Consider the following 15344-nt stretch of genomic DNA (forward strand, 5'->3'; position numbering starts at 1 on the left):
CTGAAGAACTTCAGGCAAATAAAAGCTCCTCTTGTGCTCTGATAGTTGGAGACTATGGACATAATTCTTAATGTAATAGCTATTTTGTTACCTTTCTGGAATTATTGCTATATGCTGGATCCAGTTTTCAAAGATCAAACAGCATATAAAGAGACAACTTACGTTGCATTTGTGTTGTAGGTGTGGATTACAATGTGAAAACTGTCACAGTGGATAATACCCAAGTAGCGCTGCAACTCTGGGACACTGCTGGCCAGGAACGGTGAGAAACATTCTGCTGTGGTTTAACCCTAACAGTCAGCTAAGCTGTGTGGCTGTTCCCTGACTCCCCCATGCAGTGGGATGGAGGAGAGAATTGGAGGGATGGAAGTGACAAAACTCATTGTTTGAAATAAAGACAGTGTGATGAAATTTAACTCTATCCTAGTCAAAACCAGTACACATTTTAAGTTTTGCCTCCTTGAATCATCTGTTTGAAGATTAGTAAGCATGGACCTAATCCTGCTTCTCAGGAGAGAAACACATACAGGAGTACTAATAGAGCCAGTCGATTCACAGTTTAGGTCCTTCCCTTGTAGAAATAGTGTGCTGATTTGCTGCTAAGCTCATTGAAAAAAACCTGCCAACCTGTAAAGGAGATTCTTATTTGTGCTCTTAAAAGTTTCGTACCACACCGTTTCTTTAGGAGGAAGGCTAATTTTGAAATGTACCTAAAATTGTTTCATATGGCAGAAAATGCCTTAATAGAAAAAAATGGTTTTCTTTTAAACCAAAACAATCCCATTGTAGTCAAAGAACTCCCAAGATTTTGTAAATCTTCAGTTGTAATTTCCTTCTCCATCTCCTCACCTGTCATGTAGTTTTCCATTACTAAAAACAAGGATGATAATGATAATCTGCATTTTCTACAGCAAGTGTGTGTAGAAAAGCTCCAAAAACCTAGCTAGCTTTATAAGAGCATTTAGTGAGTGGGAAATTTCTGCTCCAATCTCAAAATGAAAGAGGGTGGGAGAAGGTGAGATATGCATCTAGTTAGCCAGTCTAACCCAGAATCAATTAAAGAAGTCAGGGGGAACTTTTCCAAACAGTTTCTTTCAAAAAATACTTTTTTTTCCCCCCAAACAAATTTATTTTGTCTTTGCAGTAATTTGTGGGGTCTGCTGCTTCAAGAATGGGATTGTTTACTCTGATTTATAATAAGCTTCACCTTCGAAACAGAATGTGCAGTGAAGATCAGTATTACAACTTCTCTCTTGTCTAGTTTATGGAATTTTAGAGTGCATGTGTGAACCAAATTAACAGGGAGTTAACCCTTACTAAGAAACTGTATGACAACATATTCCTTTGGGAGATGGAGGGGAGGGTGGGAGTTATTAGAAATTTTTCTGTGTCAGTTTGCTGCTTCCATTGAAGAGAACTGTAAACAGGTTCTTTCTTGTAGCTACCGGAGTATTACCAAGCAGTTCTTCAGAAAAGCTGATGGTGTCATTGTGATGTATGATATAACAGCAAAGGACACATTCACAGCTGTCAAGCAGTGGCTGATAAGCATTGAGGTAATATGGCATAATTTTTAATCTAAACTCTGGTGCCATTATTCTCTACCTTCTGAACAAGGGCTGTTAGCAGGGCAAAACACAGAGAGCAGCAAGTTTGTTGTGTTGTTGCAAGTACACTTTTGCTGGTGAGTTTGATCTGCATAGTTACCAGTAAAGGTATTTTTAATCTCTATGTCTATGAAAAAAACCCCACCCCCATAGTTCTAGGGTTTTAAGGACTTCAAATGAGGGGTGGGGAAATCTCAGCATGGAGTCCCCTGATTTCTCATAAAGGTAATTCAGCTGATGCCTCCCATTGGATCACTGCTAGCACTGAGAGGTGCTTTGAATGAGTGATGATCTGATGGTCACTGATCTTCATGAGCAGTTTGACAACCAAGTCAAACCATGTAGCTCATGGGAAATTCACTATATTGTGAACATAAGCCATAAAGTATGATATCTACATTAGTGCTGTGAAACTGTCTCATGGTAGACAGTTCTGTTTCCTGGGGATCATTCTTTCAGCCACATGAAAATAAAATCATAGCCCATTCCACTGAGTGACTTCAGTTAATTAAAAATTAAAATATACAAACAGTGTAAGCAGCTGAATTTGCTTGTGACCAGAACAAAAAGTAAAAATAAAACTGAGGCTGCTGCCATAAAGGGTTGAGTCATAGTGAGAACAAATGTAGCTTCCTGTTAGGTCACTGAAAAAGTAAGGGACAAATTGAGACAAAAAGATCATTTAGTCTGATTTTATTGGGCATATGCTCTAGTATAATACATGGGTTTCCATAAAGACCAAGAGGTGGCTTAGTGAGTTCTCATTAGGACTAAGTCATTCAAATGTGCCCAAACATGCATAGTTATTCCACATAGGAGTAGTCTTACTTGAGTAATGTTAGTATGCATTTGGTAAGAGCAGGCCTTATTAAATATACAGTCTTAATAAATCAGTGACTGTTATAATTCAGTGTGGTAAAAGCTAGAAGATCATTCCAGATTTTGATTCAGAAAGATTGAATATTGTGGTTGAAACCTTTTTCCAAGCTGTAATAGTTCACTCTTCTTTACTGACTAATTTTGTTTGCTGCAAACTGTTGCTAAGTTGGACATGTGGCCAAGTCCATTTACTGCTGTAGCATTCAACCCACTTTATGAAGGCACTCACTGTGATAATTATAACCCTTTTCAGAATGAATTTTGATTTCCGTCTATTGTCTGTATTTTGGGGGTCCTATTCTGTCTATTTCTCCACTATTTCATGTAATTAATTTTGCATAATTGTACCCAGGTGTTGTCATTATTTTTCTTGGCCATGTAATTAGAAAAGCAGAGACAATAAACACACAATGTCTGAGCCTGTGTAGCATGGTGATTTTCTCCCTCCCATTTCAATATAGAGTCTAATGAGCTTCTGTGCCATTATTAAAAAAATGCCAAGTTAGTGTAATCTTAGCATTCTGTCTTTCATGTCTTGGATTCATCCAACTTTAATTCCTGACACGTTTGTAAGTGAAGTGCCACATACCTGGCTCATGTGTTAAATCTTAAATGTTATGTTATAGTGTGAAATTTGTTAGTTTTTATTCTCCTGAACTGTGATTTTTAAAATACAATGTCTCAGTTGATATTTGTACTTTGTTCTGCAGGAGGCAACTGGGGAGAATGTGCCTGTTCTTTTGTTGGGTAATAAAACTGATAATGAAAAGGAACGCGAGGTCCCTATGGGAATAGGAGAGCATCTTGCTAAGGTACTGTACTTAGGGAACCCCTTACAAAACTTGAAGATTTTGAAATGGAGTATCAATGTGTCAAAATTCATAGGAACACAGATCAATTTTAATCAGACAAGTATTTTTAAGGTTTAGGAACCCCATCACACTCATCAATTCAATTCTCAGTGATGTAAGTGCTGATAATTATAGTAGTTATAACACTGTCTAGATAAAAAAAAATGAAAAAACAAATAAAAAACCCCCCTTGACAACATCCCAAAACCAAACCAACCAACCAAAAAAAAAAACCCAAAAAGTGAGAGGAGAAAAAGAAATCTAAGAATTCACTCTCATAGTCCCTCCTTTGTTCTCTCTCTCTCTTTTTTTCCTCCCTTCTTTTTTTTTTTTCTGTCTTTTTTCTCCCTTTTCTCTGTGGTTGGATTCTTAAGAGAGAGATAATTTGGGGACCTTTTCTCCCTCCTACCTCCTGTAGAACCACAGAAGACCATCTGTTACTCCTGTGGTAGGAGTAGAAAACATGTTTACTTTTAGTAACTTTCCATCAAGGAGATAAAATAAGTAGAGTTAACAGTCTGCATTTACCAGAGCACTGGTGATCCATGGACATAATTTAAGCATTAAAGGGACTGCAAATACAGACAGACAGACTATTCTGAGTTGGAAGGGACCCACAAGGATCATCGAGTCCAACTCTTAAGTCAGTGGCCCACATAGGGGATTGAACCCATGACCTTGGCATGATTACAACCAAGTTTTAACCAACTGAGCTAATCTCAGGGTACCAGATACTTGTTTATATTCCTGTGTACCATGCCCATCAAATTTTCTTTTGAATCTCTATACAGTACATATAGTTTCTATACAGTGCATATAGTTTGAACACCAATGCCTGCAGAATATTACTTTATTTAAAAATAAGTCATCACAATATTCCTGAAAAATCAACTGAATAGGTAGGAATATACCTAAATTAAACAAAATGCTGGATTTCACATATTTACCTGTTTCTCCTTTGGAAGTAGATTTACATCACTGCTTGCTAGCTCTTTGGTTAAAAAGGGTATTTTCAAAATTTGAAAGGCAGCTGAATTTTTCTTCTAGGAAAGATTGCTGCTAGGCACCTCTCTGTAACTGAAAGAATTAGGGCCAGATCTCATTTTATTTTGGTTATTCCTACAGCCTTTTGAAATAATAATTCCACGTTCAGGCTTGTGTCCATTATTTTGTTTTTGTAGGAGAGCAATAACAGTCTAAACTTTATCCCTCAAAAGTTCTCCGTGTAGGAAACCAGCTCTGAGGCCCTGGAGGCTAGGAGGGACTCCAGGATGCAACACTGAATCCTTCTTTGATAAAAACAAGTGACACATAAATGCTAAATGGACAGAGAGTAGGTGTCTCACATGTCATGTTGCTCTCTAAAAAAGCTGTACTAGTAAAACAAAGATGAATCATTCTCATACATAGAATTCACAGCCCACCAGGCTATTAATTCTAGCATGTCATGCAAGAAAATAAAATGTTTTGCATAAGTAAAACAAAGAAAGTTGTCAAATAAGATGGTTATAATCAAATGAATGGATCTGAATGACTCATTTGAATGTGTGAATGTGCTGCCTGAGGTAGTTAAGGAATGATTAATGACAATGGATTAGTTGAAAAGCAGCATAGATATAATTAAATTATAATAATTTGCCTGCTGAGCTAATAATAACCATGAATTTTAATGAAATATTAATTCTTGCTAAATGGCCATGTAATTCCTATGAAACCACATGCCACTGTCTCTATAAGTGAATGCAACTGAGTTACTTATTTTGTGAGCAATCACCTGCACACAGGACTAGATGCTGAGATAATACAAATAAGTATAGCCATATTTGGTGAAAAGAACCCTGAACTTTTTTCTTGTGCAAAGAAGGAATCAGATTAGCCTGTTGACCCCAAAGTCCAACAGTTTTAAGGACTGTTTTAGCTTTGTTTTTTAGCTAGCTTTTTCTCTAGTCAGAAAGAAATCTCTACTTTGAGAAGGCATTCCAGCCCAGCTGTGTTAACGCTTGCTTTGCTTCTGTCCAACCCCTTACAAGTCAGTGTACTACGAATTCACATAACTCCTTTGCAAGGCAGTTCGTTACTAAAAGGAAGAATGGCAGCCTGAAGACAGTCCTTGTCACTTGAGAAGACTGCTAGTTGCAGCGTGTGTTACACCTCGTGAAAGGGGGAGTAGAATGAGTATAGGGATTGTGGAAGTGCGTTTGACTTTTTTAACAGAGGATCCAGAAGGAAAACTCCATTTAACAAATTTCTGTTTAGCTTAGCTTGATCTACTGATCAAGAGATCATATTAGCAGAACAACACAGAGAATATTCAGACATATTGTGAGCATCCAGGAACAGCTAATGTTCTGTTTGAATGGATTAGTGACAATTATTTAAATAAAATGCCTTTAGATAAAGGTGCTCCTCGGGCATGCTCATAGTCGGAATGATTTTGTTTTGGCCCTGCACATGCTTCCTGAATGATCTTAAATGGGTTGATAAATCCTTCTTCGTAGCTCTTCCTCAACTATAAAATGCTTTTGTCTGCCTTGACTTTGCAGACTTCATGGGATGAGGCCTGTTTCTATGTGTTCACACAGTGTCTCCTTTGTCAACCTGTCAGAGGCATTGTTATACAAATACTGCTAATGAGGGAGCTATCCTTGGAGTGACAGTACTTTACAGGACAGAAATCGCCCATATCCCTTTGGTAATAATTTTCTTCCTTGTTCTTTAGATGTTTGCTGATATGTAGGTAAATTTTTAAAATAAAGCAATAGGCAGTGGTCTCCAAGATTCAATAGCTAATTCCTGGATGGAGATGAATGGTGTTTCCTAGCTTATTAATTATATGTGTCCTGCCTTCTGCTAATCTGTGGTCCTCGTGCATGCTATCAATTAGAGTTTCCTCTTTGAATCAAAGGAATGACACTTGCATTTCCATACTGCCTCCCCTTTCAGAGGCGAACCTTTTGCCATATGGACAGAATTAAGCAATTATTGCCAATTGAGTTTAAATTGTTGTCTTTCCACCCATGCAAGTTATTGAGAAATCCATTCAGATTCATCCCAGCATAAACGATGTCATCACTGGGATTTCTGCTCTAATGACATTCTCTTGAATGTGGGGAAGATGTCAGAGTAGTATCACTCTGGTTAACTGATGTAAAGTAGCTGGGAACTGACCACAGCATGTTTTCTATTGGAGCTCTGAGCAGCTGAGCAGAAAAAAGAGAGTGTACATTTTATTTCAAACTTCTGTTTGCATAGCTATTAAGAAATTTGTCCCAGTCAAATTTAATATTCAATATTTTCTAAGAAAAGGAAGAGAATCATAGGGTTACATAATTGTAAATGTTATACAGAACACTGGTGTAAATAAAATAGCTATCCAACACTAACTTTGCCTGATTTCTTCCTTCTCTGGTCCTCTGTACTTATCTGGCCATCCAGAAATTACTACAAGTGGTTTTCACTAGCACAAACCATGTAACCATTGACAACATAATCAAAACGGACATTTGGTAGCACTGAAGCCCTTTTTTAGTGATGATAAAATAAACTACCATATTTTTGAAATTTCCCTACTTTTTTTCTTTGCAATTTCATGAAGACAACAAAAATTTCCAAAAGTTGTGCAATTTTTGAAGTATGGTATTTATATAAAAAAGCCCAAACCACAACTGGAATACCTGGTCATTTTAATGGGAACTTTTGAAAACTGGTTTGCGAGTGTCTTATGAGGAGGGGTTAAATGAGTACAAATGCAGTAGCCACAATTTACAACTAACAAATGAAAATATACAGACATAATTGTAGTTTCCTGAGGTACTGATTTATTTGAGTTTTAAGCTACTGCCATAAATAGCAATAAGACACATAGACTAGTGCAAAGTGAATAGAAACCTGAAATCTGGGTGGGTAAAAGGACAAGGACTAATACCACGGAGATGATATGGGTGAACTTCAATGTAGTCTGTTGTGACAGTAGCCAGGTGTCTGTTTTGGAGGATAATCTCTCATTCCCTTTCAAACTTCTTTGTCCTCACAACTGCCAGGTCAGGCTTTTTTACAAATGACCTCTTGCATTTGTATTTATGGTGATAAGACTTCAGCTGAAGTGCTGAGAATCTCTCCAATACTTGATAATTTATCTACTGTTCCTAATTGCAAAGCTACCAGAATTACAAAAACAAAGGTGCAGGCTGACTGCAAAAGAAGGTGCAGAAAAATTTCACAAGTACAAATGACATAAGAAAAGGAATTCTTTTCACCTGCTTTGTCCAGCACTCAGTGATGTACTTGTTGCCTGATCGTCACAAGCAAAGTTCACAAGACTTCAGTACCTTACACGGTGTGTTTGTGTTTGACTCAAAGCCACTGTGTAGAACAAATACCTGCTAAGAGAAGCATATAGTTGTTTCTGAGCAATGCTTGGACTCTTGTTACTCTTTACTGTTACCTCTAGAATTAAATCCTAATTTTTTCTAATGTGATGTATTTCTGTATCTTTATTTGCATATTTCAGTATATCTGCATTGGCTTTTTTAAAGCTGGAGTGAGATATTGTGCAAAAGTAATTGAAATGGTCTTTCTGTTTGATTGCAGGATTACAATTTAATTTTCTATGAATGCAGTGCATGTTCTGGGTACAATGTGGAAAAGTCTGTGCTTCACTTAGCTAGGTAAGAAAAGAACACAATCTATGAGTTCTTTACGTGCCTGACTGCCCTCTCACTGATGACAGAGCAAATTATTTTGATTAACAGGATTTATAGGAACTTAGGGTGGTATAATATGTGTTCCTTTAAACTGGTCTGTAGCCTGGCCCTGTTGCTCTGACTGAGTAGTTGCTCAGGTGCATACGGAGTCCTATATTAAGCTAGGGAAGCTCTACATAGATTCAAAAAGAACTGAATTGTTGTTAGGAAAGCTGAGGGCCTAGGATGTTGTGATAGGTATTGTAAGAATGTCTAGAAGGTTTGTAGACATATACTTGAAAATGGATGCTTCATGCTCCTTGCAGCAGGACACTGGATACGCTTCTTTCTTCCCTCTGCTCAAATTCTGCTGTCTGCCTGGGGGCTGGGACACAGGGAGAAGTGGATTTTTGAAGTTTTATAAAGGCTAGAGGTAAAAATGCAGGAAAATATGTTCCCTCTGAACTACTTACTGAACTGAAGACACTGGTAATGAGTTGACAGATCTTTAATATTGTTTCTGAAATCAGTGAAATTTTGTGAAAGTGTCAGGTAATGGATAAATATCTAGGTAGCTGGATGTGTTTTTGTTTTGTTTCAGCCTTAAAAATAACAGATGAAAGTAACTGTTTTGAGTCTCTGTAATATACAACAAATTATAAGAATCAGCACCAACTAAATTTTTCTAACTAAATGAACAAAGGCAGTTTTGTGATGGAGCCACCATAATTGTACTTTTATGTTTGTTTGTTAGTTCACAAAATTCTATCATTTTCTATTATTCTCTGGACAATTTTATAGACTTGGGAAAATGGGTTTTTGTTTGATCTCTTCTGGGTATTATTGACTTTTTCTTTAATGTATTGTTTCTTTTCCCCAGGTTTTTGAAGGAACATGAAGATAAAGTGAAAGAGAAAACCATTGAGCTTCAATCTGATATGAATAAAAAATCTTGCTGTATCAGGCAATAAAATGCTGGGGCGTGTTTAGACAAATCATATATTTATACGACACTACATATTGTTATCAGATTGGCTTTTATCTTCCAAATATTCTGCTGTGTTCTGAGTGTAGGTGTAAATGAAACTTAAAATCTTTGTATGCTCTGATCTCCACTTTTATAAAGGTTATCTTTAGTTAATTGACAATGTATTTGGGGCAATAACAGTCTTTTAATTCTGTTTGATGCCTTACACCACTGAATCCTGCTTTGTTATCAGGCTTGTAGAAACTGCCAGTTCATTAATAATAAGGAATAATTTTGTAGGACAAAAGCTATTTGGAATGTGAAGTAAATTCTTACTTTGAATGACCTATCTTCTGAATACTGCTTATTTCAAACTCTTTAGATCTTGATTTTGTGCTAAGCTTTATTACAGCTTTTTAAGAATTACAATAGGTGTAGCTATTGGTAGTACAAAGCATGTTAGGCTGACTGAGCAGCTCCTTGTCTCCTCAAGTCTGCCACAGAAGATTTCATGCCAGATGCTGAAAGCAGAATTTTCAGAAACAGCAGATCTTACTTTGAGCAAGATTTTGAGAAACTTGCCAGCATTTAAAGAGTGAAAAATCTCACCAAAATCCAGTGAGATATTGCTCTCTTTTGCAATGTTAAGAAAAAAATTCCTCTTCATGTACCTAAACATGTGACTCATTTTTCAAAAGCATCTGCCACACAGCATTCCCCCAGGGCCTGATAGCACTGAGATACAGTGCTTGAAAAATCAAACCCACAGGGACATGTTTTAGAAAACATGGCCCACAAATCATAAGAAACACAAGTGCCATAATTAATTTTGAAAACCTTTGTAGAACATGTATGAAGAATATATACATATATATAAGAACATATATCTATATTAAGAGTGGATCACTCAGCCAGCACATGATCAACAATTATTCCTGTTGGTGTGTGTCTTTACTGCATGGAGCATTCAAGAACAGTTATTCATGATGGTGAGGTTGTTTGGAAACTAGAACCCTTGGCATAACTTATTGCATTAAAATATCAAGGACAACTCTAGATTTCATTATATGAGACTGTTACAGACATGTTTTTAATTCCTTTTTTAAATGTTTTAAAAAAGTTATTTTTCATTTGAATAATAAGCCAATTTGAAACTAAAGATGAATGTTAAGCACTAGCTCAATAAGTAAGTCTATTTTTTTATAAAAACTTTGTCTGTAATTAATTGTGCTCTTGAGATTCCAGTGTGGTCAAAGGTACAAATCCAGTTCCAAGAATTGCACGATAGAGGTTTGCAGACTTTTCCCTACAGCAGTTTCTATATTCATACCAGCACTCAAATGACCTTTCCTCTGAGTGGGAATCCAAAGGCGAGCCCTTTCCTATCACTTGGAATAACCAGGGTTTTAATTTTACTTCTCTCAGGAATGATGGATGAACCAAGTAGTTCAGAATAACCTGATGCTTAGGAGTTTTCCTCTTGTTGATTCCCGAGAATCTGCTCATCCAAATAAAAAAAGCTCCCCTTGCTTTCCACGAGATGCCTAAGAAGCTGTAAAACACAAAAGGGGCAAAATGAGCACCTATTACTGAAAATCAATAGGCTTTCTGTTCACTTCCCAGGATTGTTCCTTGAAGTCCGTTACTGCTTGTGGAGAGATGAGTCACATTATCGACTGTTGTATGTTATCCATCATGGAAATCTCAGAATTGAACCATCTGTGTTCAGTCCTGGCTGAAGCTGAACTAATGCAAACCCTTAATTTAAACATCAACAAAACCAACTCCTTGTCCTAATTTCAATTACGGAAGAAGTGTGATCTGTTTAAATATTGGCTTTGCTAATTGACTTTGAATGATCTGTTCCTCTGCAGTGGGGTGTTTCCTACCCCATCAACGTCAGAACTGGCAATATTTCTTCGAGCCTCTGTCAGCCTCAGGAAGACAGTTTGAAAGCTTAATTTCAGCTTTACTACCCCTGACTTTAGCCTCACAGCCCCCCAGATTCAGATCCTTGACTTTTTATTCCCTGAAGTTATCTCGATTTTGAAGGACAGTGGTACGTGGAGTCAATTTTCTTTATGTGACTTCCACAGGTTCATTTTTATTTGGATGTCTTTTAGTGTGCAGTGAGACGCTGCTGGCAGGATATATACAACTTAAGGGCAGACAATGCTAAGGAGCAGCTGAATCCTGTGATGATGGAGATTTCTTCTTCTATTAGAGACAAATCTGGTGCAGTCTAAGACCCAGGCAATATCTTCCATCTCAGACTGATAGCTGTGGCTGATGCTGTTCGTTTTGCAAGTCCAGCCAAAACCCAGCTGAATACATATTGCAAAGGGGCAGATACAACACACAACACTAACATCATCAGCCACACAGACAACACAGAGATTGATGTCTTCACTGCTTATCGCCCACAATATACATAAACATCATTCCCATAAATAGGAACACAGCTCAATCCTTCTCTTCCTTTCCAACAGATCAAGATTGAAGTTTGTTGATGAGAACATACATGTACACAACTCCTATGACTTGCAGTGCTCTCTCCCTCCCTCTCTGCCCTCACCCTCTCCAGGATCATGCAGGAATTTGGTAGAAATGTGTGTGTGGCTTGGTGATTTGGGAAAGGCTGTCCCCACGTGGGTGTGCCCTTCCAGCCTGCGCAGTGGATTTTAAGTCCTGAGGTTCATCTGCCACGGCCAAGCAAGCTTGGACAGTGCCAGTGAAGTCCTCAGGACTAGAACCTACAGCACCCGGCATTTCCCAGGAGGTCTCCCATCCAAGTACTAATCTGGGGCTGACCCTGCTTAGCTTCCGAGATCTGACGGGTTTGGATGTCAGGGAAAAAAGACTGGGTAGGCTGCAGCTGTGGGATACAAGGCTTAGTCAGATAAGCAGTGTGCTTACATCCAACCAGTCCCTTTTATTCTACCTTCTCTTGATATTTTTTCCCATGCTTCCACCATCCACCCTGACCCCTCCCTTTCTCTGCCCTTCATATCCCAAAGAAACATATCACTAGTTGCCTTTTCCCTATTAATCACAGGTTTTCTACATCTGTACCCACACGCATATTTCTTCTGCTGTCTCCTAAGTTACCCCAGCTTTACATGTGATTTAGTGCTGCCAGCCTTGTAGATTTCCACTCCCAGGAGTTCCTACTCTTCCAATCCTGTAAAGTTACCTGTGAAGTCCAGCCATTGCTCATAGAAGCTGATAATAGTTACAGACAGCATTCACTCTGCTATTTGTACTGTTCAGAGCTGCTTGTGTCATGCCCAGAGTTACTCATGGTTTGCTTGGTTAGCTAACCCTCAGTCCAGGGCCTGCCACCTGTTGGCACGCCTGAACAAACAGCAATAATTGATTAAATAATGCTTACAGAAGACAGGTATGAGCTGCAAGGCACTGCTTCTGGACAGATTCTGGTGTCCAGGTGGTCATCAAACTGGTGTGGGAACTGTCAACTTCCCATGTTCCTTGATGCTATCTGATCCTCTGTGTGTTGCTGGGTTGCTGTCTTCTGAATCTCCAGCAGGGTTTCATAACTCCTATTAGTCTTTTTCTCAGATCTTCAGAAATCTCATACTGCTTTAGTAGCAGTGACACCCTTTCCCCTTTTTCCTTTTCCCTTTTCTTTCCCCTCACTCTCCATCTCCATTTTTGAATTAGCTTTAGCTTGCTCACAGTCTCCCTGTCCACATGTCCCCCAAAGCCTTTTGGATGAAGGTAAGCCAAGACCATAACGCAGCTGTGCATCATGAAACTGGCCTCTGGGTCGTGAATTCCTCCCTGAACAAAATTTCTATGTGGTGTAAGATTGGTGACAGTAGTATATTCTTGTAGGGATGTGTAAGGTCTTGAAAATTTCCCTTACTAGAATGAAAAGTAACAAGAATAGAGAATGAAAAATTCTGCTGAAAAATAGCTCCTTATATGCAGCAGGCTTCATCCTCTGAAGTTCATTGATATAATTCCTTGACTTGGGAATGTTTCTTCTGATGCCACTCTATGTACAGTCAATGAACTCACAGGCAGTGTGCACCTATGTAAACTCTTGGAGAGGATAATGTGTTGGTAGGAGAAAGTGGGAGGAATTAATCTCAACCTGATCAGATACCCAATACTGATGTATCTTTGGGTGTCATGCATGCTACAAAGCCTATTTGCATGGATATAACACAGTGTTCTCAGTCCTTTGGAACAGGGTGCTCATACTTTCTGTATACCAGTCAAAACTGACTCTAGCCTGCCCAAATGTGAGCCAACCAACAGTGGCAAAAACCATTGCACACTATAACCTTACTGAGAGAAGAGTACAGCACCTCCCGCCATAACGTATTTAAGGAGTAATCTGAGGCTGTCAAGGTGGGAACACTCAACACGCAAGGAATGCGTGAGGGACAGATCACACTGAAGAAATCTGCCTATGAAAGAACTGCAGTCAGCGGTCACTCTCCATGCTGAAACAGGGACAAATGAGGAACAGGACAACTGAAATCCCTATGTCCAGGAGTACTGAAAGCATTGGGCACTGAATGGCAGAAGCCATATTACTTGGGGTGGCTGAAAGTTTTATGTGCGCTGCCTCAACTTCTGTGCTGCCTCTTGGCTCACTGGGTAAATTCTGACAGACAGAGTCCACCTTACTGTGAAAATAGAGGAAGCTGAAACTCGGGAGCAAAGGAGAGAAAAAATGTACATGAATATGTTTGTCTACTGGTTTGCATTCTGTTTCTTTCCCCAGAATCTAAATCACCAATAAAATATTTGTGTTGTTTGATAGTAAATTAACTCCAGTAACATTTCCCAACTGAAGACCATTTTTGTTCACAACATCCGTTTATTGGCAGAATTTTCTACCATGTGAGACTGTTTTGGAATAAATCCACTTCATCATCTGCACAAGTGGAAGCTTGTTTTAGAAAGTAGAAAGATGCTCATAAAGCTCATCAGTAGAGACTTCCTGAATTCATTCACAGCTGTTGAAATAATGGCCCTTTTTCATTATTGAAATTACAGGAATTGTAATAGCACTCACATGCGCTCCTGAAGAAAAGAGAAAGATGGACACTTTGACCTGTTTACACCTCAAACAACTAAAATTCTTATAATATGAAACTTAAAAAGGCAACTGGTTTTTGTATGATGAAAAAAAATCTGTAGGTTTAAAAAAGGTATAAAAGTTCATGCCTATTAGTAATCTGAAATACTGTTTGTAGTGACACTAATTCCTTCCCAATGTACTGGAAGTTAAAGGACATCTGATTAGTCAGATAAGCATTGCTTCTTTCCTGTCGAACACTGAAGAGGAAAGTGTTTCAAACAAATGCAGCTATACTGGAAAACTGTGTTTAGCTTCTACAGTCATCAGTCTCCTTTCAGTGCCTTTTCTGCAACATGCTTCTTCTGGGCACAACAATCATTGCAAGTCTTCCCACTCCTATAAGAATCAAAATTCAGAGGAGCTTTCTTACTGGAAATTTCTGGTTTCCATAGGGTGAACAGGAAGGCAGTAAGGAAGCCTGTTGGACTGAGACATTCAAGTAGAATATTATGTGACTCTGAGTCTTACTCAAATACTCACATTATTTGAGCTGCTGTTTGAGTATATGTGAGTAACAAGTGAAGGCCCTGAGTTGTCTGTGTGGCTGGTGACATTAGCATGTTGTGTGTGTATCTGCACCTTTGCAACATGAACTCAGCTCAGGCTTTGGCTGGACTTGGAAAAAGGAGAGCAGCAACCACAGCTATCATCACTCTGTGATATACAATGACGTACCTGGTGTTTGATCTTGTGCTGTCTTCATTGCACGTGTTGTGAGACCTGTGTTCTTTTGCTTGGAGCATATATAATATGCTTTTTCAGGTAGTATGCCACAGTATCCAACTTCATTTTTTCTTTTCAATGATCACATTGCAAAGTGAGTATTACTGGCTTTGATAAAACAGCAGTCTGCCTATTTGCAGGATTCCGTGCTGCTGCCGCAGTCCACTCACCTTGCCTTTTCAGAGCAAATCAAGTATATGAATCATGAATGTGTGTATAACTGTCTCTGTATAGCTGTTATTAAAGCTCAGGTGCCATCTTTTTCAGGGGGCAGAGTACAGGGTAGGTTTGCAACTGACCCTCCCTGCCAGTCATTACTTCTCCATTGTACGTTTTACAAGTCTGCAATAAACCATTTTAAGTTACTCCCTTGGCAGAATCTCAAAGGAAGGGAAAAAAAAACCAACAAAAGAGTTCTGCATTGGTAAGCTGAACTAGCCCAGTAAAATCTGACAAATACTGGGGTTAGTGGGAGGATATGGGTGGAAAACACAGCTAAGATTACAATTTTGAGAAAAA

At 38.5% G+C, this 15344-nt stretch overlaps 1 protein-coding gene across 1 annotated transcript in view; it reads left to right on the forward strand.

Moving 5' to 3' along the window:
• CRACR2A (calcium release activated channel regulator 2A) overlaps window positions 1-10126 on the forward strand; it is a 63529-nt gene extending 53403 nt beyond the window's left edge. Inside the window, exons 14-18 of the mRNA XM_071557951.1 lie at window positions 181-262; window positions 1442-1556; window positions 3197-3298; window positions 7928-8004; window positions 8900-10126. Of these exons, the coding sequence (XP_071414052.1) occupies window positions 181-262; window positions 1442-1556; window positions 3197-3298; window positions 7928-8004; window positions 8900-8990 (467 nt within the window). The 3' untranslated portion in view covers window positions 8991-10126. The remainder of the gene's footprint in view (window positions 1-180; window positions 263-1441; window positions 1557-3196; window positions 3299-7927; window positions 8005-8899) is intronic.
• The last annotated feature ends 5218 nt before the right edge of the window (window positions 10127-15344 follow it).

Source organism: Pithys albifrons, chromosome 1 (assembly GCF_047495875.1).
Source record: "Pithys albifrons albifrons isolate INPA30051 chromosome 1, PitAlb_v1, whole genome shotgun sequence".
In the NCBI taxonomy this organism is placed as follows: Eukaryota; Metazoa; Chordata; class Aves; order Passeriformes; family Thamnophilidae; genus Pithys; species Pithys albifrons.